This window comes from Apostichopus japonicus, chromosome 12 (genome assembly GCF_037975245.1).
Source record: "Apostichopus japonicus isolate 1M-3 chromosome 12, ASM3797524v1, whole genome shotgun sequence".
In the NCBI taxonomy this organism is placed as follows: domain Eukaryota; kingdom Metazoa; phylum Echinodermata; class Holothuroidea; order Aspidochirotida; family Stichopodidae; genus Apostichopus; species Apostichopus japonicus.
In genome coordinates, this window is record NC_092572.1 from 31,735,295 (window position 1) to 31,763,267 (window position 27,973).

Below are 27,973 nucleotides of genomic sequence, written 5' to 3' on the forward strand. Positions count from 1 at the left end.
TGACTTAGACAACAGGTTGCCATGGCAACAAACACCTTTGTTCAGGCTGCATGTACAGTACCTAAGCAACCCTTGGACTAAAAGTAGGCTACAAAGCAGAGGCTATATCACATAAAATGTCAGCTTTATCTGGTCTGATGGAGTGCGTACCAATTAAGAGTGACCATTAAGGCTGCTAATACTTGCTAACATTCTAACAAAACCTTAATAGAGCCTCAGTCCTATCTACTAAAATATATTGCTACAGATCTTTCAACCCAGAAGTTGAAGGAAAGTTCAGCAAATCCTCTCACCATGGCAACTAGTAAAAGTGTAGCATTGCATCATGGGTTCTAAACATAGCTCGAATAAGCGACACTTAGTACCAACTGAACAATAAATATGAGTGCATTAGAGTGACGGGTAATGCTCGACATAATCACAGAAATACATAATAAAACTAATAAATATCCCAATGTGGGTTCTAGTTGGACCAATAACCTGAACCACTTTCAATTCTCTCACATTAATTCAGTGAAGGTTAGGACATAACCATACACACATTATGGCTGAGGGCATAAGTGCCATTATCAACCCTGTAAACAGGTATTAAACAATGTTCAGTTGAAATGATACAGAATTTACACACATTACAATAGTAATTACTGTACCTGTAGACTCACTATAGCTGTTACTGGTATTAATTCCTAAATAATAAATACATTCTTAGTGCATTCTGCCATCAAAGGAGATCAATATACTAATTACAGGTAATTCAAATTACACTTAATAAGGGCTGGTACTCTGTGTGCACATTGCTATCACAGAACTAACATGCATATAGTGCATACATTACATTCACAGGTAATATACAGAAGGTATGCACAATGAAACTGACTAGGCTCCTAAGGGGTTTAGGGCAAAGTTAAAAGATGAACTCTTTACCTGTATTGAAATTAATGTAACTAATTTCTAACAGTCTTCTAGCTTGTCTCTACTGCAGATGCATGACAGCTTGGAGTGTCTTGATGAATGGTAGAGTTGCTTGCAAACTTAAGTGTTTTTTAGAAATTTAAAACAAAGAAGCTTTGAGAGAAATTATTTTTCCCACCCTACTAGACAAGATATTACTTAAACCTTGGTCACAGATTTTTCAGGAAGTAGGCAAACTGTCTTCCCACACCTTTAACTTATTCCTCCAGAGATTACACAGAACATGAAATAACTATAAAGATTTAATCAAGAATGAAACAAAGCCTGACCTATGAGTACTGGATTTGGAAGGGTTAAAGTGGTTAACTACACCTGATAGCATCTGAGAAACAGTTGACACTTTTAGGAATTCTTTAGTGGCAGTCTATTGGGTATCTGAAAACAAATCTCCATAATATTATCATCGCCACAGTCCTAGTTTTGGGATGTTTTCATCCTATGATTCAGGAGAAGTGAGTTTTTGAGCCTAGCGCCAACTTAATCTAATATGATTAGAACATTGGAGAGCGACGGTGTCATTATCACATCACCTCTTTCGGGGGACTGCAGGGACGCTATCATTAGCAAGCTACACTGTAGAAAGTTAAATAGGGTTTAGATGGAAATTTCCCTGTGAAGTTGCAAGTTAGCAACCTTTTGGAGAGCTAAAACTTTCCAGAGATCCCTAACTAGTTCTTCTTCATAATATGTTCACTGTTGTTCAGATATTTGTTAATTTGCAAGATATTTTGAATCACTTTTTACTTTCCAGCAGAGAAGAGAGGCCTTTGTGACGTCATTGCGTTGTATTCACAGCCGTACGCAAATTCTGTACACATTCCTGTGTTTTGTATCAAGGCCAAGCTCAGAGAGAGATATGATTGAGTGTGACCAATGTGACGCACTGACGTCACGTCTTGATGTAGGTCGGTCCTTAGATTCAAATTTTCTGGCAGGGAGAGCCAATGTTTCATGCACTCTATCACAAAAACTACAATTCATCATATGGCAAGGCTTAATAGTGAAATACTAAGACAAAAGATGATATGACAGGAAGGACTGGTTCCCATTTTTCACTAGAAAATTCCTCTAACAAACAAGTCATAACAGAGCTTGTGGAAAAGCCTGCCAGAGACCACAAAGGGAACAGTGTGCTCCTCTTTAAAACAAACAATTGGGCTAATGATCACTGAGTCACTGAACTATGGACATGTAACTATGTAGAGAACAATAAGGAAAAAGTGGGGGAAAAGAGTTAATGGGAAGAGGTATGCTGTACAGGAGACAAAACTATAGACACTAACATTGTGAAATGTTATTGGTTCTACAATATTCAATTTGACATACTGTACTCTCATTAGCTACACAATGGGTAGCACTGAATATGGATAAACAGTGTCTTTGTTGAAAAGTTATATTTTTTGACAGGATAAGTGGAATTAAAGGTCTGCTTTATTGCCTGGCTAAAATATGTTAAAAACAAAATCAGTATGATCAGCACCATCACTTGCATTTACCATTTGAGTTTGATCAGCTGCTGCAATGATCTACTCACATTTAACTGTACAGTTTGCATGCAATGTGACCAAGGCTGCAGCATATTCCTGAGTAACCCTACTGTATACATGATATCTAAAAATATAAATCATGGATGGATGGATTGTCTACTACTAGTAAGTGGATAACCAATATTGAGTAGATGATTTCTCATATATATAGTGGAGGGGCATTTGAGGTCAGCAGAAGTCACAATGTCAAGCCAGTTAAATATAGTAGCCCAACAAGGAAAATTTGAATGGATGTCAAACAATAGCAGGTGGATGTCATGTAGAAATGAGTCACATTGTTTTTTAGTAATTAGATGAATCCTGCTTTCATGAAGGTCAAAAATGGGAAATTCTTGTAAAAATGATAAGTATGAAAGAGAAACATGGATGGGTCTCACTGTAGTCTAGCACATGAATATCCCTCAATTGATTAGGTGAACTCTTTATCTTTCGATCGTGGTCATAGGTCATTTGAGATTTTGAGGTCAGCAGGGACAAAATATGTGAAAGCCTTGCAATTTTAAGCAATGTCTTGATTCGCAACCAGTTATTTCATCAAACCCTTAATGTAGTTTGCCATTTTGGTGTCTTATTCAGTTCCTATGCTGAAAGCATCAGGAACCTACTGTACAGTGTATGATCAAGTTTGGTTGTACAGTACTGTACAGTAGGTGTATTTGTGTGGGTGTATTTCTGTGTCTGCATGTGTTGCCTAAACACAAAAAATGTCACAACTCCAGCCAGTTGGATTTAGTGTATAACAAGCAACAATGTTTCTTAAACTTTACATATGCAGTTTACAATGCCATCTAGCCAGAGTTTGAAGTGAGAGAAGGAGTCTGATGTCCCCCTGAAAGAGGGGTCTCAGACACAGTATTGTCCACCCCTTGGATAATTTTAAAATATTTGGGTTAGGGGTTAGATGCAAAATGTGTCTATCATTTCCAACATTCTAACTGCATTGTGCAGTATAAGATTTCACATTTGTGAACAGACTGTGGCTACAGCCCTGCACATACACCAAAGTACAGTAACTTGGAGGACATTCTTGATTACTTTTGTTAGAAAATGACAGACAATGGCTACAGTACAGTCCCCTGTATACTGTACACATTAAAGCATGTTTACTGTAGATGACATCCAACAGGACCAAAACCTCCATAAATTTGTAAACCATCACAAATCTGCAGTGTAGACTATGTACACTTAACTTGATGAAGCCCTATACATCTCAATACCTCTATGTATTAAGATATATTGTAATGCTTGACAGCAGCATGGTGTTTTTCTTCTTCTGCAACATTGCTTGAGCAATGCTTTTGAAATATTTTCGCTTGGTTCTACATGGAATTGTTTACAAAAGGTAATAATTTTTTTTAGCCTTAAAGCTTTTCAAAATTTTCAGCCACAAATTATGAGGCAATTATGGCTTAATTTGGTGCATTAATCATCTGTGGTTACATCTCATTTGATAGAAGGTTACATCTAGGTGTTGACCACAGTTTTGCTGTAACCACCTGACCTACTGCATGGTTCCAGAAATGCTTGCAAGCATAGGCAGTAAAGCAATAAACAAAGGATGTTAGGCATCTGAAGGTTAGAGAGCTCTGTGCAAACGTGACCAGTAATACCACTAGTAGCCCGGAAGTGTCTTACAGTTTCCTCCTGACCTGGCAGTAAAGCCTTGATTTGACAATGGAGTTAGAACAGTCTAAACAGCTTAGATTGAAATGTTGTAAAGCTATTGTTTGCTTGAAAGTACTGTATATTATACAATTGTAAATTCATATCAAGTTTGAAAGGTCTTCTTTCAGTGAGCAGATAGCTAGTGCTCTTTTAATGATATTTTGTTTGTTGGAATTGGCTTTAAAGCACTGTACATAATGAAGGATATACATATTGTTTGTCCTTAAGTCATTCTGTAAAGTAGAATAGATCAGTAATTACTTTTGCACATTACACTGTGTGCATTGAAATGTCTGTTAACAAATATACCCTAAATAATGTTCACCTACAATAACTTTCTTATCTGATTCACTGAGCATGAAAGTATGAGCACATCAGTAGTACTGAGTTTCTGCAGCCTTGCTCTATAGGTCAGTTCACATATATACCAATAAGATTTTAGAAACAAATGCGAGCACACACAGGTAACTTTAGATGTGGTTTTGTAGATTTCTTTCCTTCCTTACAATAATCTGAACTGTACTGTTTGATGTATATCCCATTAAGCTGACCAGAGGTCAATACAGTACTTACAGTAGAGCTCTGTTTTGACTTCACTTAGTGTGTGGATCTTCTGTGTGAGTAACCAGAATCTTGTAAGCTCTCTTATGTGGAGTTCTAGAGAAGTTCAAGTCTCAGAGGAGCTGTTGGTTACATCTCAAACATTGTCACATCTCAGAAATCTCCTGACCAAGGCTAGTCTTAAATGAAAGTTATTGAAGTGATTAGTTGGCAAAGAATAACTAACTCATTGGATTGATTGTTGTTTCTCTCTTCCATAGGCATCCATGTTGACCTTCAGCCATCTCAAAGAAAAACTGTCTTCAAAGCTTACCCAAACTGACTGTGGGAAGTTAGGCCGCTACTTTTCACTACCACTCGATCAAGTGAAGACCATTATTACAAGTCCCTCGTACTCCAAGAATTTTCTGCTTGCCCTTGAAGAGAGAGGATTCATACACCCTTCAAATGTGAATCGATTAACTGATGCACTCACTGAGCTGAAGATCAACCATACTCACTTATTAACAGAGACGTACATGAAGCTGAGAGGTAGGCCAATAATCACTAGCTCTCTTGTAATTATGTATTTTGATTCACCTCTTGTACAAAATACACTTACTTAAAAAGCCATACCCCTGCCCCCAACTTGCCCAATACCCCTCCCCCACCCCTACCCCCCCAGAAAGATCCCACTTTAAGTATTATACAAAACACAGGTGGTGATCATATTCTAGATGCTGGCAACCAAAATGTGCACACCAAAACATAGTACATATGTACATTTGTGTGAGTGAGCAAAAGTCACCCTGTGCCATGATGTGGATTATGCATTTATCAGTGTGCCTGTACGTATCTGTGGATATTTAACAAAACTGGACACTTAAATTACGGTTTTACCTTAAACATTTCAGATCAAGACACTCAATACGATAGATTCCTCGCCGGCCTCTCTGCTCATTTGACATTTTCCATAACAGTGAAACTGTGTGATAACTTTAAAGTTACAGATGAGAACAAGAACACAGTTTTCTCTAGTCAGAATCCAGGACTCTCCTTCCTCCTGACAATTGATGAGATGGGTATCATTAATCATTCTGATGTCAGCAAATTAGAGACACCTTTAGAGGAATATCGTCTTGTCCAGGCAGTAGCTAAGATACACGAATACCAGTCCTTGGTATTTTCTGACAAAATCAAGGCGCAAGATGAAGGTATTGTAAATTCATGCGTTTGTTACAAACTATTATACCCCACTGGTACAAGTGTCGTGCCATTTACAAGGAACATTCCTGACTTAAGACTTCAAAGCTCGAAAACAGTTAAACACACAAAATGCACTCATTATCTAAACATATTATGTGTGGATTACAGGATATTTTAGGGATATAATGAAGATAAAATATAATATATGATATATTTTAGATATAATATAGTAGATATAATATTTAGATATAATATAATTTAGGGATATAATGAATATATCTGATATATTTATACCTTATATCTTATATAATATATAATATTTATATCTTATATGTGTTTATATCTTATATTTATATTTATATCTTATATAATATATACATTTATATTTACACACACACACACACATATATATATATATATATATATATATATATATATATATATATATATATATATATCTATATATATATGTATATCAAAGCACACTAGTTTTTCAGTATGGTAGATATTCTTTATATTCTGTCATAAATTGTGAAACATTTTAACTTGTTTCAATATAAATTGAACTGTGCTTTCTGTTTCCTTGTTTTAAAGACAAAGAGAGCTTATTCCTGAAATGCTTACAACAGAAGATGAAGAGTTGGTTTGAAACAATGACTCCTGTCCCCTGGATGAAGTCTTGTCAATGGAAATCTAATGATCTCTTTATTGCCAGCCGCTTAGTCTTAACAAATTCTGGTAAAAAAATATCTAGCAGAGATGTTGACCGAAAATGTAAGCTGCACTACCTAGATATCTTTACTGATGAAAGACTAAAAGCAGAGACTCGAATCATTCTGGAAGGACAGCCAGGCTCCGGCAAGACAATGCTCTCCTCTCAGTTGGCCTATGACTGGTGTTGTGGAAAGCTTATGGATATCCCCATGGTCGTCTATCTGCCCTTGAAAATTGTTGATGACATGACAATTATTCAAGCTATCAAGATGTTCTACATCCGTAAAGGCATTCCCATCACAGAAGAGGATATTAAGTCTTTACTTAACAGTGATAAGAAGAAAGCCTACCTCATATTGGATGGGTTAGAAGAATACAATGGTGTAACCAAAGATGGAAGTCCCTCAGAGGTCATGAGAGTCATGATAAAGGAGAAACTGTCCAACTGCATTGTTATAATCACAGCTAGGACAGATTATACCAAGCATCTACCTGCAGGTCCAATGTTGAAGATAGGAAGCTTCGGTGAGGATGAGAGGAATGAATACATTGAAAAAGTCTACTCTGATGATGTCAAAAGGCAAGAAGAAGTAAAGGAATTGATTGATAATATTCCATTTATTCTTGATCTTTGTAATGTTCCACTACTCTTTGTGCTGTTAGTACATAACATTGATAGATTAGGAAAGTTGACAGGGTTACTCCTTTTGTGAAGGCCATTGTAGACATTCTGTGTCCTATGCAGGATGAGGAAGAAAAACATAGTCATCTGTCTGGCCAGAAAACATACATTACATTGGAGGAACTTGCATTTAATGGCCTCTGTAAAGGAAACCAACAATTGTTTTGGCAGAAAGACTTTGTGGATAGAAGTGTCACTAATAGCAAAGCATGGATAGATTCTGGGATACTTGTTGTTGAGGAAGGAACTCCATTTAATTCCACTGATAGGAATCTTCAGACTGACTCAGGCAGTGGAACTCCCCAGACTGATTCCATCAGTGATGAGTCACTGAACACATCTAATGTTACTTCAGAGATGAAGAGAGGGGCATCCCCTGATTCTGATCTCTCAGCATCTGTCAGTCAATCAGAGAGTAAACTAATTTTGGAATTGAAGGAGAATAAATCAAAACCTTTACAGAAAGGAAAAGCTGCAAAATATGTCTCTTTACAGGTTAAATTCCTTCATAAGTTAATCCAAGAGTGGTTTGCAGCACAGTATTTAGCCCGCCTCTTCTGGGGTCACAAATCAACTGAGCAACATTACAAGTATCAATTGTTCAGAGAACACCTGGCTAACATAGACCCAGCTGATCTCCATTATGTCTTGCGCTTCACTTGTCACATTTGTCCTCCCAGCTTTCATTTCGTTGCCAGTTTTCTGATGAGAGACTTTAAAACAGGAGATGGTGAGATTCCTGATTACATCATGAACTGCATCTGTCATTGTTTTGCTGAGCATGATGAGTACAAAGGACACAAGGTCAAGGACATTGTCACAGAGATCTGTAGAAGAGAATCCGTCAACTTCAGCTCTGAAGATAGTCGACTGCTGCTGAGGTCAAAAGTTTCTATGCTGACCTTTGCTTCAAGATCAAAGGTACATTCACTTTTTTTTAACACTGCCCATTTTAAAAGTTACTCCATATTCCTTAACATATTGGTTGCATGAAGATGCTTGATAAACATTTCAGCCCAAATTATGCTTGAGTGAATTCCTAGTAATATATACGTCATAATGTTTTATGATCAAGTCAGTGTTGAATTGGTTCTCTTGGTGAGTACATTTTATAAGTACCTTCCCTTATTCCACGGAACAAATAAACCCTCTGTTATCTGTGAATACTGATGTCAGGTTTAAATGTGTGAAACACTCTGTTCCTTTTTAGGTTCCAATAAAGCGTCTGAAGTTTTCAGATGTGGTTGAAAAAGTTACAGACAAGGCCCTTGTCTTAAAGGACCATGTATGGCTTGGTATATTAGAAACTCTTGAGGCTATTGAAATTGATCGATGGGACCAGAAACTAGTTGACAAAGATTATGAAGACCTTCTAAAATTCATTTTAAATTGTAGACATGTTAATGCAGCATGGTAAGTAGAAATTTAATATTCTTTTGTTAATTGAAACAATGAAAACAGAACTGAGAATATATACCTACATGGCAATAGAGACAAAAATAGTTGAAGATGAATATAAGAAAATCCAACAGGAAAGAAAAAGTACCTGTTGATATCTTTCTTTAGGTCACACAGAGTTCATTTGTAACTGTTTTGTTGTTTACGTAACAGACCAATGTATGCATTCCTATTTAATCAAGATATAGAGAATACATGCACATTTAATATTACTTTTATGAAATACAGTATATACAATGCATGGAGAATAAAAGGACACAATGCATTGTAAACACTCATCAAAAACTCAACAGTGAAATTAATAACTAAAACACATGGTTCAATATTTTAACCTTTGCTGATAAGAATTTCAGTATATAAGAACATTGTCTGCACCAGCCATGTATTGTTTCTTCACCTTCTTTAACTCTAGTTTACGCTTTCCAAGTCCACCGAAGGATGTGACAGATGACAAGATTCTGAAAACCTTACAATCTCGAAATATTTCAGGTATAATGGCACTTAGTAGTTAATGAATACCACTTTTGTGTGGTTATGTATATTAAGTCCCATGGTAGCATGTTGTAGGTAAATACTTACCACACAGTCAAAGGAAGTAATGTGTACTCGACTTGACTATTAAAACAAGCGAAATCTACATTGGTCTAACATCTTTGTTTGAAGCACTTTGTAATGTACTCAAAGTATAGAGAAATAACTTGGATCAATTGAGTTTTGATTCCTTGTCAAAGGCTACACAAATCTGCACCATAGGGATGGTGTTTATTTGTGTAAATTTAGAGCTATACTGAGTTTGTGAGAAGCAGTTCTCATTTGAGATAACATGAGTTACTGTAAAGTCTGAATACTTCGTAGAAATGACAAACTTCTCCAAAACTACAGCATCATTGAACTTAAGCATATATCATGTGGATTCACTTTACATTGATGAGTGCAAGAACCCTTTGTTTTCTTGTGGAGGTCAAAAGTCTAGAAACCTTGTCACAACAAAACCTCCCAAGTGTAAAGGGCGGCTGAATTTTTGCACTCCTATGTAGATCCAGTAGTAAGTTGGTTTTCTGGTTGTTTAATGTACTTGATAGAAAGAAGATCATGAGAAAGATCAGATTGAGGCTATTCTTTGATTATCTTTTATCACTTACACTTAATTTCTGCAAGCATAACAGTATTTCTCACAAATTGTTAAACAATCAGTTGTTACTTTTCAATCAGATGTTTACCAAACACGTAGTTATTTGCAGATCTAGTCTAGAACGAGATGTAACTGCAATTTCTTGGCAACAAATTGTCACCATTTAGCGAAGAGTAAAATCATTAATTTAAGAGAATTGCAGTTCTATTTGCAATAACCACAACAGTTATATGTGATCTAATATACTCTTTGCAGTTGAATGGACCATTGGAGCCAATGTAATTCACACTTTAGATGTGCACACTGGAAAATGGCCGGTGAGATAAACATAATCTTTTCTTGTTTTTGTCAAATGATAAAGTGTTATTTGTTTAAATGCAAGTTTGTAAGCATTTTTCCATCGTATATTTGTTTTGATTGTTGATTTCGAGAAGTTCTGTCAGTTACCAGCAAATCTAAATTGATAATTGTTTCTATTGTATTTATCTGGAATTATTTCTTCAACCAGATGGAGTTTAGACTACACAGTAGGAACTCGAACGAACCATCAGCATCAAAAGCAGTTAAAGGTGTGTCTAGCTTAAACTTATTTATTTTAAACTTTATGATTCACAGTACCAAGGAGATAATTAGTGGAATGGGGATATATACATAGTTCCTGACCTTAATGTGGAACTATCCAGGATGAAAAGGGATTTGGTCTTAGGTATCATTTTAACACTCACAGAGCCACATGTAGATAACACGCTTGAGCTGGTGAAGTAAATCAGAACAGTGATAGTCTATGTGTGTTAACGCCGTTAACAGTGTGCTCCTTTAGATTCAAGCAAACATGCAATGCACATGACAATTTAGTTGTATAGAAGGTGAAAGGGAAAGTAACATTGTGACCTTTCCCTCTTATATTTCACACTTCTATCGTGCTCTGAGTTACCTAACATGAGCAGTTGAGATTGTTTATATTGCACAAGCTGGCCATTAACATATGTATAGCACTGTATACTGACAGATATGATACCCTTTTTACCAGTTGTTCAACATTGTTTTATGATATCTTTGATGATGCCTGAACATACAATATCTGTGGGTCTCATACAGAACCATACATAAGGTGCACAGATGGTAAAGCTATGTCTTATTGTAATACTCAGCAAGTTTATGAACTTGAATTTTCATAGTTTATATGAAAGCTAATGCATTAAATTAATAATAAGGTCAATGGCTCAATAGGGAGTTGTACTGACCATGGAGCTATAATGACACACTTTAAAGAACAACTAAACATACTTTTAATATTGAGGCAACAGTGCATGATACTAGACTACACTGATTGATGTTAAAACTATATAATTGTCGATTACTGGCATGTTTGTTTTCTAACTAATTTGTGGTGCTATTCATGATATTCTCTTTACACTCATCTAAAGATATTGTCTTGGACACATCTCTTAGCATACAATCTTTGGTTAACAAGGAAGGAGGGATTCTAGAGATACCAGGGACTGGCGTTAGACTAGAGATTCCTTTTGGTGCTATTGATCAGGAATGCTTGATCCAGATGAGAATCATACCAATCAGTTTTCAAGAAGAGTCTAACTCATCATTTACCAGTAACTCAACAGCAGTAGTGGAACTTCTACCTGATAATCTGAAGTTACATCAGTTAGCAAAACTCACCCTGCCTCACTGTCTGCAGTTGAAGAAAACTGGTGAACGTAAAGCCATGGTGTACAGCAGTCATCATGCTAAAGGTACTTTATATATGTAGTGTAGGAACTCTGACTAAGCAGACATGGCAGAGACACCAACTCCCACAGTACATGTATACTGGATGTATTGTTCATTCCTGGTATGCAGCATCTGCCGCACCCACCAAGATTATATTGGTGTCTATGTTGCCTTTAGTGTTGTCAACACACAACAGACAATTAACAGTGTGTTAGGTTTCATACTCTTGATGCATGCAGCAGTCTTTACATGAAGAAATATTTGCTTGCTAAATGATTGTATAAATTCCTTTCTTACAGCAGATATGCAGTACATATTTTAATGTTGATAGCTAATACAGCTGTCATCATTCCATACATGTTATAAAGCTGACTTTTAGAAATAATAGGAATATAACATTTCATCACAATATTACTTAGTAGGTGAAGATGTTAATGCAACCATCATCATGAAACTTAACCATGTCTTTTGTGAAATGTTAACTCACTACAAGTACCACTGAGTTGCAAGCAAAATTTTTCTTGGAAATACTTTATGAACTTCTGCATTATCTGTAAAGTGTGTGCTTGAAAAGAAAGGAAAATAAGAAATGACAGTATCAACTTTTCAGGCTCGAGCTGTCTTTTGTTTTGATTCAGGTTGTAAGCCAATGTGGAGACCAAAACCTAATGTTTTGTATCAGCTGAATGACACAAACTGTGTTATCTGGGTTGAAAGCTTTTCCTGGGAGACATGTGAGATTGATGGCAAGATTGTTGAATTTAAGAAGATCCAAGTCTATGCTGCTGGTAACCTGAACCCACTTTCTAAAATAATACCCATACATGTTGGCTTCTACCCTAAACTGCCAGGTGAAAGACCGGTGAGTCAAAGTGAATGATTATCATTGTTGCAATAAATTGTCAGCTACATATGTTTGTAATGTAATTGTGTTAATTAGAAGCCACTAACACGTAGTTCAAGTTATTTGCAATGTTATTTTTATGATAAACACAAACCAACTTACAGTACACACCACACTTATATTGCGAATATCAATTTGCATTCATGAGTATGATTATGATGCCCAAGTGCAAGTATGAGTACAGGAAACATACATGAGTAGGAGTATGTGTACAGATAAAACTGTGGTTCTGATTTAAGTGATCTAATACTCATAAGCATGTATGATGTTTAATATCCTTGGTCAGAAGTTTGCAAAGGAAACTTGTTCTAGTTTGTCAGAAATTGATGGAAATCACTAGATCTTTTTGTACATTATCAAGATCGATTTTCCATTTGGAGAGAACTTGCAGGAGGGAACAAGAAAGGGACACCAGGATGGCGGGGGGAGGGGGTTCTGAGAGCAGTGCTCCCAAATTTGTGGTCCAAACAAGATATAACACCAATTAATAGTTTTATAGTATTATTGTTTGTAACAACACGTAGTAACAAGCGATTTAACAAGAAGCGAGTAATTAAAACAAAGGATGAAGTAATTGGAAAATTAGACACCATCTTTAGTTAACGACACCGAAAAGGTTACAAAAACACTAATAGTAAGCTACACTACAGTACAGTTGGTATAAAATATAGAGACTCTTTGTTTGGGAAAGAGGCAGTAGATTTTATGAAAAGTTGATAAGAGTGTGTATGTGTGTGTGCTGGTTGGGGGGGGGGGGGTTGTTTCGATTACTTGGAAGAGAAACATCTTTAATGGTGAAATCAGCCACACTGTGTGCATGCAAAAACATCTCAATGTTAGAGAATTTTACTCGAGGTAGAGGTTTTCACTTTTGAGCAGTGTTTAAGAGATGCCATAGTGCATACTTTTACAAGATTTTGGATTCCACTTAATATTGTAATGATAATAATAATGATAACGATGATAATGATGTTCCATAATGAAGTGTACACTCACTGTATGCAACATTTTGTGAAGTTGTTTGAAAGTAAAATATATGCAGCAAATGTATCCATACAAGAATAGGGTTATTACTGCAGTCATAATAAATATGGAAATAGACGTGGGTGTTTGACTAAAAAAAGTATGATAACCAAGTCGTTAGTACAAGTAGTCAGTACAGTGAAAATTGGGAGTTTGTCAAATGTACTCATCTATGAATACAGACTATGGGAATACAAGCCTGGTACATGATGCTAACAATAACATCGTTGTTGTCAAACATCTTTTAACATAATCTGATATAAAGAATACCTCTGCTCTATTTGCTTACCTACATATTGATAGGCCTCAAGGTATATGGGCAAATCTGGTTTTAGCTCATAACATAGAAAAACTTGTTCATTCATACTTAGTAAAGATTCCTAAATCCTATTGGTTCATTCAGGTCAGCTGACCGTGGTTAATCCTGTGAGTAACGCACGGTAAAATTACGGGGCATCACTTTGGTAAATTTTTGGTTATATGTAACCAAAAATGTTTTGTTTTATGATTTTTCCCCCACACAAATGGTAGTGTATGAATGAACGGGGTTAATCAACGGTCTAGTGGGCGTTACTCACATGATTAATGCACTCCGGGTGTTAATGCTATCGATTAACCCCTTATTAACCAGCATCAATGTCCCAAAATAATATCAATTAGGGATTCCATTTAATAGAGATTGAATCACTTGCAAGTACTAGGTCTAAGCATCTTAATTTCACATTAATTTTTGTATTGCTATCTGTTTGTTTCATTAATACTTTGTTTGTTTTCCCTCAAGAACAATTTGCGAATTTTGGAAGAAATTCCGTTCCTATTCCGGAAAGAGGGAAACTTGCCTTTGAAGATAATATTTAAGGAGGTAAAGCCAATGTCCTGGAAATATACAGGAGAGGAAAAAGTGAAGGTAATGGTCTTTTTCTTCTTATCGCTAATTAACGCTGGTTTAAATTTCATGTGTGCTTCGGAATGCCTGCACACTTTACCACCAGTCTGTGAAGATGTCCAAGCTGTGTCCTTCTATGGGGCTTCATAAACATTACACCTAAAGTTTTGTAGGTGAAAGCTCATTTGGGATTAAGGGTTTGGGGTCCAAAGATAGAAACCTTTCAAATGCTTCTCCTCCAAGGGTTTCAATTCTAATCGGGATGAAGTTTATGAGAGTGGTTGGTTGATGACTGGGCCAAAAGGTTTTACAAGGATAAGGATGTTTCAGGAACTAATTAACTGAAAAGTGAAATATTTCCAAGTGAATCTTCTTTATTTGGCGTGAATATCCGAGATGCTTGTTCAGATTATCAGCATCAGCACCCCCCCCCCCCTTGTGCATGCCACTGGGAGTTGGCACATGATCAGTACCGCAAAATATATAAGGGCTTAATTTTTGCATGTCATGTTATAAAAAGAAGACATAAAGTTGGTTACAGTACATAATTTCTCATAGTTTATCAATTTATCACATTGTACCAATGCATTTTTGGTAGATAAGTTAAACCCAGTGGTCAAATTGTGCCCTAGTTTGATGCCAGTTAAATGGAAATTATTTTCAAGGGATGGTTTTTGTAAAAACTCTTAAGAAGGATTTGATTCAGTCAGTGACTAAGTTGATCTACGTTATGAGTTTATTGTAAAGCAGTGGATAGATTCTGTCAATCAAAACAATTGCCTGCACATATTTGGAGTTTTTGAGGGTAGGAAATGAGGCTGAGGTCAATTATTTGTAAGTGTAGCTAGATAATTGTACCTCCAAAGGAAGTATTTACTTTGATAGTTTCATAAAGGCTTCCATAAAAGAAGAGTACAAACAGTAATATCTCAAATTGGTTTATGTGATAACACAAAGATATCAAGGTGTTTGAAACTTGATAGTTTGTAAAATTTAGTAATTTTGCCAGTCTCACTTAGCAAGCTGGTATTTTTTATTGAGGGCAACAGAAACATAACTGTCACTTTAGAATAATAAATATTGGAGTTTAACATATTTAAAATAAACCTGCTTATTAGATAACTAACAACTAATTTCACTTTGCTGTAGACAATTCCTTTCATAAACGTAGCAGCTGTCGTGGACTGTCCGCGTTCATTTGTCTTTGAGAAGGTTGGAGAAGAAGATTGTTTTTTATTCTTTGGAGCTACTCAAGAAGATCAAAAAGATCCAGTAGATTTGATTGTTCAGTTCCAGGTTTGTGAACAATTATAGATTCATCTTGCTGTTAATTATCACTTGACATCATTTATCAGCTTCCTATGTGAATTCTTTGACTTTTCTTGGTAAAGATACTCATATACTTAATTATAAAACTATTGAATATGTTCTGCCTCAGTGCATACACATCAGTGAAAACAGCAGATATTTTCATTGAGTAAGCCATGCTATGATCTAGATGCATAAGTTTGGTGTTTAACTACACATATTGTTATCCCATTCCAACCCCATCGTGTTATGGGAATGGGATATTGCACCCTATCAACCATTTTGGTTCCTTGCTGGAAGCAAAGGAACCTATTCTGTCAGGTTGGTGTGTGTATGGATGTGTGTGTTTGGGTGTGTGGCTGGTTTGTGTGGCACTCTAGCTTTTAAAATGATTTTACAAGATAGGTTACTTCTGCAGTTTTCATATTTTGCACTTGGCTTCCCCATGATTAGTACAAGAATTGTAGAATTGTAAAATCTAGATGCATAAGTTTGGTGTTTAACTACACATATTGTTATCCCATTCCAACCCCATCGTGTTATGGGAATGGAATATTGCACCCTATCAACCATTTTGGTTTCTTGCTTGAAGCAAAGAAACCTATTCTGTCAGGTTGGTGTGTGTATGGATGTATGTGTTTGGGTGTGTGGTTGGTTTGTGTGGCACTCTAGCTTTTAAAATGATTTTACAAGATAGGTTACTTCTGCAGTTTTCATATTTTGCACTTGGCTTCCCCATGATTAGTACAAGAATTGTAGAATTGTAAAATCTAGATGCATAAGTTTGGTGTTTAACTACACATATTGTTATCCCATTCCAACCCCATCGTGTTATGGGAATGGGATATTGCACCCTATCAACCATTTTGGTTTCTTGCTTGAAGCAAAGAAACCTATTCTGTCAGGTTGGTGTGTTTATGTATGTATGTGTTTGGGTGTGTGGTTGGTTTGTGTGGCACTCTAGCTTTTAAAATGATTTTACAAGATAGGTTACTTCTGCAGTTTTCATATTTTGCACTTGGCTTCCCCATGATTAGTACAAGAATTGTAGAATTGTAAAATCTAGATGCATAAGTTTGGTGTTTAACTACACATATTGTTATCCCATTCCAACCCCATCGTGTTATGGGAATGGGATATTGCACCCTATCAACCATTTTGGTTTCTTGCTTGAAGCAAAGAAACCTATTCTGTCAGGTTGGTGTGTTTATGTATGTATGTGTTTGGGTGTGTGGTTGGTTTGTGTGGCACTCTAGCTTTTAAAATGATTTTACAAGATAAGTTACTTCTGCAGTTCTCATATTTTGCACTTGGCTTCCCCATGATTAGTACAGGAATTGTCTTGTTTTTAGTGGAGGTCATTTGTAGTCAGCAGAGTACAAAATGTGAAATCTCAAATTTCCAGAACCTGAACATCAGAGGAGGTTATGTATGCATGGTAGGATATCCATTTTTATTGTAAAAGGTTTAGAGAACTTGGAGTAGGTCACAGTTCATTTAAGGTCACCAGGGGTTAAAATTGGAATCCTTCATTCTGGAATCTTAAATCCTTAAGCACATTTTCTTTAGAGTTTACAGTGATATTTCCTGTTTTACAGTTGACCTCTGGTGAACGCAAAGGACCCTCTGTACAGATTGATAGGATTCAACCTATGGAAAACTTCAGTTATAAAGTTTGCCTGACCTAATGTATCCTTTCAGTTGCACTCCAATTGTAAAGCTTGGTTGAATTTGCGCAAGTACAAGAGTCCAAAGGTGAAAGGTGTTTTGAGGTCAACAGAAGTCAAACTATGAAAATCTTTTGAATTCACAAGTGGTCAAAACTTGCCTACTTGTCTGCAGTGTTACATTAAATATTTTAATTGTGGCAAGTAAGGATTACTTATAAGCCCAATTATGGCTACTTGTTTACTTGTCAATATCGTAATACTCTGCTTCTAACCTCTTTCCAACAATTTTAATTGCAGGACGTTTCATCATCATCCCTCTCAGGCATTCCTGTGCCATCACAGTCAGCAGATGTCTCACACTCAAAGAAGAGACGCTTTAATGAATATAGAACTGCAGTGAGGGTAAAGTTCAGTATATTTGTCATCTCAGAATATCTTCCAAAATATTGATAATTTCGACTGTAAAACTATATTCTTATCAAACAGAAAAGCGAACCTGCAAAGTATTTATGACAAGTGACATTGACACTGTTGGATGTTGGAGTTGCTCATGTTGAATTAAATTTATCAAAATTGTTATATTGGCATGAAATAAAAAATTCATATAAACTGGGTTGTACATGCACCATTTTAAAGAGGAATGTTGAATAATTTCAAGACCGACTTTTCTCTTTGTGGTTTTGCCATGGTTAAGGATACATATAAATAAATTGATTATAATTGGTTCAAGTAATGCAGCTGGAGGTCATTGATGCATGTTTAACCATTGATGCGTTGAAATGCCTATACCTATAGTATGTCTACATAAGTTGCTTCCATTTTGGACTTTGAACTTCACTTAATTTAAGAAACATTAATGTGTGACTTGATTTGACTTGCAATAAAATCAAATAACTTGTGATAGACTTGACTTGATGAAATAAAATTTACCTGTTACTTGACTTCAATTGAGAAAGTTTGACTGGTGTAGAGTAGTCAGAAACAAGTGACGTGGATACAACGCTGAATCACATCATCTAAAGTTAAAGACCATATTTAACATATTTATTTTCATTTTTCTTGTTTTCTGATACTAGGATGGAACGGAAGATACTGCAGCTAGCAGTTATGATAAATTAGTAGCTGCAAGACTATCTCAGTCACAGAAGAAGACTTGTGATGAAAGTCTAACTGTCAAACAACCCATGGAAAACATTGATCTAGAAGTCAGAACAGAAAGTCTCAGGGTAATAATTTACATAAACAAGATTCTGTTGTCCTGGAAGCAGTCTTTTAAGAGCATATAATACAAATTGGTGCTTAACAGTTTGTCAATAATGGCCCTTAAGGCTTACCTACTTTGAGGTTCAAGCTTCATGTTTTGCTTTCATATATTTCACCATGATTTATTTCTACTAAAATGCTTGACATCTAGTACTGATACTGTTTTATTATAACTGATTTTAATGAGGTACAGTATGTTCTTGCTGCAGTTAGATATATGAGACTGAAATGTTTCAATAGTGAATGCAATAACGTATAACAATTTTTGACAGCATACGACCAAACCCTTACCAAACCGTGCCATGATTTCTGAATGAGCTTTAACAAACTAGGGTGCGTCAATAAGATGATGACTGTGTGCCGTGCCTCCTGTAAACAATTTGTAATGTTAACAGCTGACACACATGTTTGCAATTTGTTCACAAGAAGGATACAACTGACAACTGTTGGTTAACAAGTCAACTTTTGGAGATTGCATACAATAAATAATGCCAGATACTGAGCACAACCTTACACAGTTACAAACATTGTGCATAGATATTAGTCTTGGGTCCAGCTTCAGTTTATTTGAGCGTTATAAACTTAGGTTCAGTGTACTGCCTTGAATCAATATTTAATTTGCTATTCTGGTTATTGCCCTGTCCTACTACACAAGTTCTTTTGTTCTGTTAATTTCTATAATCACCGCTTCCCAAGTTCACACTCTTAACTAGAATAATAAACTTTCTTGTGCTATGACTTGCATCTAGCAATTCAATATGGAAGAAACATTGGGCTTAATTTTGGCTACTAACTTAGCTTGTTTGCAAGTCTCTCATTGGCAAGCACCTTGAAGTAATATTTATATTGTACTCTGACAAGAGTAAACTGCACAAATATTTGGTCTGCTACTGTCTAATTTATACCATCTTGTACTAGAGCAAGAATGAAATATATGTTTCACTAACATGATTAGTTTTCTTTACAAGTTCTGCAATATATCCTGCAACAAAGATTCAGTTATTTGCTGCATTTTATGATGTATCTGCATTGTCTTGATATACAATAGGCTGTGTGATTTCTGTATGCTATGTCAGGGCAGCACCCGCTCATATTTTAAAATCCTTCCTTTGCCTCTGCCCCTCCCATTAAAGTCCATGCCCCTACCACAAACAGAAGGGAGAAATTTGGAATTTATAATTTTTTGTTACCCAACCTTCCACTATTAGCTATTTATGAGGACTTAAATTATAGTCTAAGTATGCTTCTGACTGCACCATTTGACTTTTGTTATTTCATTTTTTTTATTCCTTCCCAAAGTCAAAGTCCAAAAGCCTTGTAAACAACTCGCAAAGTAGAAGTTCGATGAGCTCCATATAAAGCACAATGATGCATGTTATTGAGTAGAGGAGACCTCTTGTTTTTTAGTTCAAATGCCATTTGAGGTCAACAGAGGTTAAAGTCTAAAAAGTTGTGTAAGCTACTTAATTTAAGATAGTAGTAAAAACATTACAATATATAACTTGATCAACTACAGAATAGGTGAAATTGTAGTTGGATGAGTGTTGCCCCATAATGTGTACTACCTGCAATTAGCCAAAACAAATTATTACAGAGTTTATATTTCCCTCCAAAAGGTTACACATAGATTTCTCAAAGGTTGTTCTGTAAACCTGTGTTGAGGAAGGGGTAGAATTGCAGCATTCATATAAAATTCCATATGTTACATGGGCTAGGGAAATGTCTATTTCACACTTTGGGCTTCTTGATAATTTTACCTTAGTGGTCACCATTTCTGAAAACTACTGTTAGGTCCCAGTTCTATATTTCAGAGAGACAAGACATTTATCACTCATAATATCTGACATCCTGGTGACAGACAACGTTAAGTCTTAAATTGCCAAAATGATATTAGGAGCAACAGTATGACAGATCTACTACCTGCTTACAAAATGACTCTCATATCATTATTTTAATTTTTGAGCACAATATCTTCGACAAGTTGCATTCCTATATGTCACTAACTGTGACAGGATTTGACCTTTACTCTTTTAAGTGACAGAGTCTTTCCACTTATGACACTGCTGTTGTCAACTTTCAAAAGATAATGACTTTGCGTTGTCAGGTTATCTGAAATCTTTTTTCTGTTCTTCTAGTGTTTGTCTTTAGGACACATTTTCCTAAGTTGCTCTATCAATCAGGTAATTCCATATATAAACCTATACTCCAGCACACAAAATAAGGGGGCACAGGTCTTATTGTGCTTATTTTGAATATGCTGTATGCCATTTGTGTGTGTGACAGATGGGGATGTGCACCAGTTGTAAATAGTTTAAACAAATTCCATACTACAAGCATATCTATACGTGCAAACTCCATCAGTGCTCGCTTTGTCGCAATCATGCAAGATAAAAAAATGCACCCAGAACGAGGAAATTGCAAACATTTTTAAACAAATCACATGAGCATTGTGCGTGGTGGCACACTGCCATTCCTTGTAGTTATATACAAGGGCTAAATGGTGCAATGTGCAACTAGGTCATGCATTGCGTATAAATTGAGTGTGCTACACACTTCGGTTGGGTGGTGACTCACAACTTGTCACCAATTTTTGTTTTGTAATGTTTCGATTTGCTCGTTCTGGGTCTGCACAGGTGCAAAGGAGTTTCACATTTGTACTTGGGAGAGGCGGTACAGTATATATTATTTTCATCACATCTGAGAGACATCTAGCTAGTAACAACTTTTGGAGTTTTCCTTATTTATTCCGCAGTGTGGTCATGGATTTTTTTGCGAGTCTAGTCATTACCAGTGATTTTCCTGAACCATGTCACAATATTATCTTAATGGGGGTGGGGGGGGGGGACGGAGGAATTCACAAACTCCTTTGAGTGACTTATGACCCTCTTGTTAAGTCGCAATATATATATATATATACATATATATACATATATATATATATATATATATATATATATATATATATATATATATATATATATATATATATATATATATACACAATATACAGAAGGTGTCAGTTATTGTATACTTTGTAAGTGAAAAATTATTGGAAAATGATTGAGGTAACTTTTACTTCACTCTGTAATCAATGCATCAAAAATTATTAAATACTTAAACAGTGGACCCGATAGAAAACTGATATAGTTTGTGTATGTTCTACTCAGATAACACTCAATATACATAAACTCTGATCATATTACAGGATCTCTCGGAGGAAATTCAAAATGAATGGAAAGCTGTAGGTAGAAAGCTTGGACTAGATGACTCAAAGCTTTATAACCTTGAGAGAGATTATACCAACCAGGGACACAAGGAAACTGTTTATCAGATGTTGTTGACTTGGAAAAGGAGAATTGGAAGTCAAGCCACATACAGAGTACTGGGAGAGGCTTTAGAAGCAGCTGGACGCAGAGACCTGCAAGAGAAGCTGTATTAGCAAGGTAAGTATTTAATTTAATTATATAAATACCTCAAAGGAACTTAGAAATTAATGACATAACTGTTTCATACATTATTACTTCCTGTTACAGATACATGTACAGTAAATTTGATTTCCTTCTGCAAAATTAAACAGCAAATAAACTGTTGAGAAACTCAATATCACCACTTTCCCATTAAATGAAGTGGACAGATGGAATCAAATTTCAATGTTCCAGGTATCTAATCATACATCTTTTCACTGTAAACTTACAAAGCTGCCCCGTAGTATCATCCTCAACAACAAAAATAACACTCGTTGTGACTATCTTTTATTTGTCATCTCTATGTAGGATTTACTTTTGTTGTTTAAATTTCAGTGCCGGAAAGCTTTCTTTATGGGTGTTTATTTTGTAAAAAAAAAAATATCTTTTTTGCATATAGAACTTTTTTGACCATCAACTTTGATTTTACTTAACTCTTTTCTTCCTTTTTAACCACTATCCAAAATGGTAACTGATGATTGTTTAGATCCAGGCAAGTGCTCTGCCAACTAAAATAGGTAGAAATCTCCAGCCAAACTGTTCTGTTTGTCAGATGGTTCTCCAGTTTTCTCTTATTGTGGAGGTACGAATGTTTCAGTGACTTTCAGTGAGGCAATGTGAAGTGTTCTTGACAACACGTTGACAGATTCTTGTGGAATGGAAAATATGTTACGTAGAAGTAAGTGTATTTTGAACATTGTAACTGCACTAAGTAATATCTGAAGCTGTATGTGATCTGAGAGTGATATGAACAAAAATAATATATTTGAATGAACAATGCCAAGGAATAAGCAAAGCTCAAAATTGTCTTAAGTAATGAAATCAGTTTACAGTTGGTTATTTGTAAATTTCAGCTTTTAAACTAGTATTATTAAGTACAACAATTTAGAAAGATAGACTTCATCGTAGCCAATGCTACTCGTGCTTCTTTCTGGTTCTCGTGTTAAACAGAATATCATTAATAATTTCATAGTTATTTAGTCAGTATGACCGAATCAGAGATCCAAAACACAACGATACAGTGATGGAGAACATATGTCAGTAATAGTTTGAGTTGTATTCATGTTCATCAGCATATCCTATGGTATGTTATATATTCATAGATTTGTCAGATATCCAGAACTATTATACACAAAACTAGGTCAGTGAATTCCTTGCATGATATAATGAAGGTGGTTATGTAACTTTGGTTACATATGTAAACTGCTGTCATAATTTCTGTAGTATGTATTAACTGCACTTTTATTAACATTGTGCAGTAATTGAGGTACTATTAATATCTGAGAGCAAAAATAAAAAACAGAAGTATCATTTGAAATGTATGTTGATTTAAAACTGTTTTTAATTTCTTGCTGAAATCAAAAGAACCTTTGTAGTTAGGTCGGCCTGTGTGTATGGGTGTGTGTGTATGGATGTGTGTGACTCTTTAGTTTGTATGCATGATAACTTCACAAGGGAATGATTGATGAATGTCTTACTTGATGGGTGAGTGGTCTACAATGAGTTGATGAATCCTATAGATGTTGGTGCTCATATCATGAATATTAATGAGGTCATAGGATGAAACGGCAAAATATTCAAATTAATAACTTGACAATCATTAGTCACAGTTTCTTCAAACATGAGTGTGTTATAGGTAGGTTGCCTACAAATGGCAATGTGGGTTCCAATTGATAACTTGTGTATTTATGAGGAGGTGTGGCCTTACAATATTTAGGTTACTAATGTGTATGATTAATAACTTCACAAGGCAATTATTGACCATTACAATTTTTAGTGAGTAGGTGAACCTTATTGTTTTCTGTGCTCATGTCATGACTAATGATGAGTACCGGAGGAGGGATTATTTATCAAATTGCAGTTAATTATGTAGAATCATATGTTTGATCCTCAAAATTGGATCAGTGATATTTGTAGATGGCAGACACATGCTGATGTGTGCTAATACAATGCATGGTTCATTCATATTTATAAAGAGCCCTGGCTAGCATTATTTTGGTAACAACAATTTGTACACATAACTTCAGGGGATGCTTCATTATTACATACTTGGAGTGTTCCCTGGTAGTCAATAGCAGCAGCAAGGAACCATGGAATGTTTACGTTCTGGTTTAGATATGCACTCAACCAAGTAAATGAAGCTTGCTGTGTTTTTATTTATATTTCTCTGATTCCCAACATGTATATTGACCCCCCCCCCCCCCACCTAGTTACTTGTTACTGAGCATGATACAGTAGCTCAATAAGACACTGGACTGGTACCAATCCATTTCTGTACTAAGAAAATAAGACAACATGACAGAAATGCAATACATAGGACTAAAAGTAACTATGAAAGCAATATTTCAAGTTGATATACTTTAGTTGATATACAAATTTTCTGCATCTTTAGGTTCATACCACATTCTTGTAGCACTTTGTCAGCCAGAATATGATATTTGCGAGGTGTTTTTGTGTAAATACAGGCTGCTTACAGCTGAGCTTATGAAGATGAAATTGAAATTTAGCTAGAATCTTCCTCTTTTTCTTGTTATACAATATTTAACTCCCTTTTTCTACAGAGGAAAAATATCGTTTCTATCTAAAAATGAAGACATTCAGAAAATATATCAGATTTCAAAGGATATATCTCTACGAAGATTTTAACGAGGAGAGCTTTTGAAGAATATTTGACATCGCAGTGGTACCGCCACTCCAGGGAAGAATCAAGGGTTCAGCCAGTCAAAGTAGGTTACAATCAGTCAAGTGAATTAATCAGCCATATTTTGATTGAGGGACAAGAAATTGAAATGATTTTTTGCAATTAACCAAATATGTAACAGTTTTTAATTTTTTAAATTTTCATATAGATTTTACATTGTTTGTGACCTCAATATCCATTTAAAATGTGGGAATAAGTTTATAATTTCGTTTTCTCTTGAACTTATGCTGCAACCTTTTTTATTTACTTTGTATTAAGTTAGCAGTCTGGATTTGATTGGTGTTTTGATACCAGTTAGTATATATCTGAAATCAGTCTCAAATCAGATAGTCAGAAATAGCAAGTAAACAGTAAACATATATTAATTGGGTGTGAAGGTTAAATGTTTGTGGAAAACTGATATCATTATGGAAATGTAGATGGACTTGAGTAAGGGTAGGCAAAACAGATAGTAACTTTTGTTTGGCAGATAAATAAGCACAATTTGGAAAAGTAAACAGAAGACTATGGCGTTAAAAGCTTATGCAGATTGGCTATCCCAGACCTGGCACCACCCTCCACAGGGTACAGCCTTCCAAACTAGAGCCCACCTAGTGACTGTCGTCTCCACAGAGGGGTTAAACTCGAAAGAAAACTCCAGCCACAAAATACCCTAAGCTAGTGGACCTCCCTGGATTGTGTTGAGCATCTTCTCTATATCAGACAGTCTGCAATGACAAAATAAATATATAATTATAAAGTTAAGAATCAGATAAGAAACAGAATTGGTAATCTGTATCTACGTGACAGGTCATTTTCTGAACTAAAATCCTTTTCCAGGGCAGTTCGATAATTAAGTTGGAAATCCATCATTGGAATGATGGTTTCATACTTTCTATTCTTTGTTCCAATATTAATACAATAGTGAAAAATGGTTTAATATATTTGGAATTGGCTGCAATAGCTGTACTAAATAACCAACCTCAGATAAAAAAGATCGTTTTCTCTGCAGTGAAGCTCTGATGATGGACCAACCGTGATCATTCTTATTATAAATGTGTAGTTTAATCTTACAAATTAAATGTGTTTATCTTAAGCCTATCTTAATAAATGTTTTACTTTGTACTAGATGTATAATTCAACTTAGAAATGAATAATCACTAAATAAAAACTGAAACCAAACTGACAAGAAACTGTGAAATTAATCGATTTGAAATAAATGACTTTTTTAAAACTGGTTTCTTCTTTTCCATAGACAGTTTTGAATTCGAGACAATCAGGAGAGCAACGTGTCAACTTGAAGGCCAGACCATCCAACAGACCAGACCTATCATTTCTAAAGTTTTGCTCCAAGGATGCTCGTTAAGAGATTGGGACAAGTATGACATCAGAATTGTTAGTCATGGACTCGGTGATCTATCACAGTACTGAAAATTAACATAATACCCAAATATGTTGTAACTTTCAGGTCAATAGACAAAGTGTGTATATACGGTTCACTTAAAGCTATCTTTATACAAGCTTTGAAGAAGAAGCAAAATATTGCAGCAAAGGTACAGACTTTGAATCTAAAGGAAAGGACTTCAAGTGGCCCTCTTGTAACCAATTAATTTATGCCTGAGAATTAATCCAAGGGGCACAATGTGAACTGACTGGGCTGGGGGCACCAACTTTGGTACAACATCTGTGGCAATAGAGTACTGCTATTTTGAAGGAACCAGCTTCTGCTGTTTTGACCAAAAGTTATTATCAGCAGACAGGTCTAAGACCTACTCTACCTGCAAGCTACAACCTTGAGTATGATGTTATGTGAAAACAAAGTTGATTAAGTACCACATGCCATTGGTTCTCTCAACCAGATCTTTCTTCCCGAGCTCCCTTAAACAGCACTCAAGGATTATCACAGTGTTTTATCATAATGATTTACTCTCTCAATCACAATTGACAGAAATAATTTCCTGCTGGATGATAAGGTCAAGGTTTATTTCAGTGTATGGTGATATTGTATTTGTATATGGGTGAAGTATATTTGGACATGTTACTTTATGATAACTGTTTGGAGTTTACAACAAAAGCAATACTTTAGAAGTAGTCTTCCAGTCACAATAGGTTTTGTATGATAAAACGTTTGCCTTGTTTCAGTAATGAGTGGGAAATGGGGCCAAAGGTCATTTCAGTTCAAAGCAGAGTTGTGTTTTTTTGCTAATGGTATGAATACGGAAGTTGCTTACATATTTTGGAAATGGACATAAGTAGGACAATCAGCGATATGTAATGTTGGCTTATTCTTTGCTACACACTCAGCAACATTGAATGTTGTATTTCATGGTATATTAACTATGAACCATAATAGAAGGTGAAAGTCACTTTGCAAAAGTCAACTTAACTGCATTGCAATATCGCTGATGATATAGAAATCAATGGTTCCTTGATGTCAATAAAACAGCACAATCTGGCGTGGTCTTGTAGGCTAAAGGATGTGTCTAATTACCCCATCTAAACCACTCAACTGCATGTTTGACATTTCTGTGTAATGAGGTTTGCTAAGCTTTTCTAAAGATTTCCCGACTGTTTTATCTTGATAATAGCAATGCTACTTTCTGGTTAAAGTCTTGGTTGTAATTTATGTAACTTTATAACTTTATATGTGCTCATATAATCAGGTTAACAAAATAAACAAATGGAATAGAGAAATAGGCCTCTGAAATCATGTACAGTGGTTTGAGAACTACTTGTAATAACCCATCCTAGTAAGAGCTCTCTTGCATTTTATGAGGCTTATGTCCTCCGAAGTCAATGTAACTCAAGGTTGTGTCCATTATATAGTAAAGCGTGAATGAACTTCGTACATTGTATGTTGATCTACTTTAGTATGTGAAAACTCTTGCATTTTCTGGTAAAACTTCATTTGACGCACATAGAAGTGAAAGTGTGAAATATCGTGTACATTGTTACATATTTAGTATATAGATCCACCTTAATGAATAAGAGGACTTTATTGCTTTGTGTATATGAATAGTCTTTTTCAGTCGTCAGAGTTCAGTCTGAAAACCCTGCAAACTTAATAACAACAGACGATATAACTTGAATGACCATACGTATGACGGTACGTTGTAGATCCGCCGTCTTGA

General features: G+C 35.5%; 2 protein-coding genes across 7 annotated transcripts in view; both read left to right on the forward strand.

Annotated features, from left to right (window-relative positions):
• The window catches only part of LOC139977726 (uncharacterized), a 204,413-nt gene that overhangs the window by 9,656 nt on the left and 166,784 nt on the right, over window positions 1-27,973 (forward strand). Inside the window, exon 4 of one of the 2 annotated variants that reach the window (XM_071987248.1) lies at window positions 5,006-5,276. The exons of the other annotated variant lie outside the window; for it this stretch is intronic. Within the exon in view, the coding sequence (XP_071843349.1) occupies window positions 5,006-5,276 (271 nt within the window). The remainder of the gene's footprint in view (window positions 1-5,005; window positions 5,277-27,973) is intronic. 2 annotated transcript variants of the gene reach the window in all.
• LOC139977742 (uncharacterized) lies at window positions 7,314-26,365 on the forward strand. 5 transcript variants are annotated; one of them, XM_071987317.1, is made up of 15 exons: window positions 7,314-8,247; window positions 8,537-8,739; window positions 9,197-9,273; window positions 10,172-10,233; window positions 10,425-10,485; window positions 11,344-11,667; window positions 12,283-12,506; window positions 14,353-14,478; window positions 15,607-15,753; window positions 17,733-17,837; window positions 18,512-18,661; window positions 21,904-22,141; window positions 22,616-22,841; window positions 24,724-24,888; window positions 26,098-26,365. In XM_071987317.1, the coding sequence occupies exons 1-12, from the start codon at window positions 7,384-7,386 to the stop codon at window positions 22,135-22,137; spliced, it is 2,577 nt and encodes an 858-aa protein (XP_071843418.1). In that variant the 5' UTR covers window positions 7,314-7,383; the 3' UTR covers window positions 22,138-22,141; window positions 22,616-22,841; window positions 24,724-24,888; window positions 26,098-26,365. The 5 variants fall into 5 exon arrangements, with proteins under 5 accessions (XP_071843418.1, XP_071843420.1, XP_071843419.1 ...); XM_071987319.1 differs by having other exon boundaries at window positions 26,102-26,365; XM_071987318.1 differs by having other exon boundaries at window positions 22,650-22,841.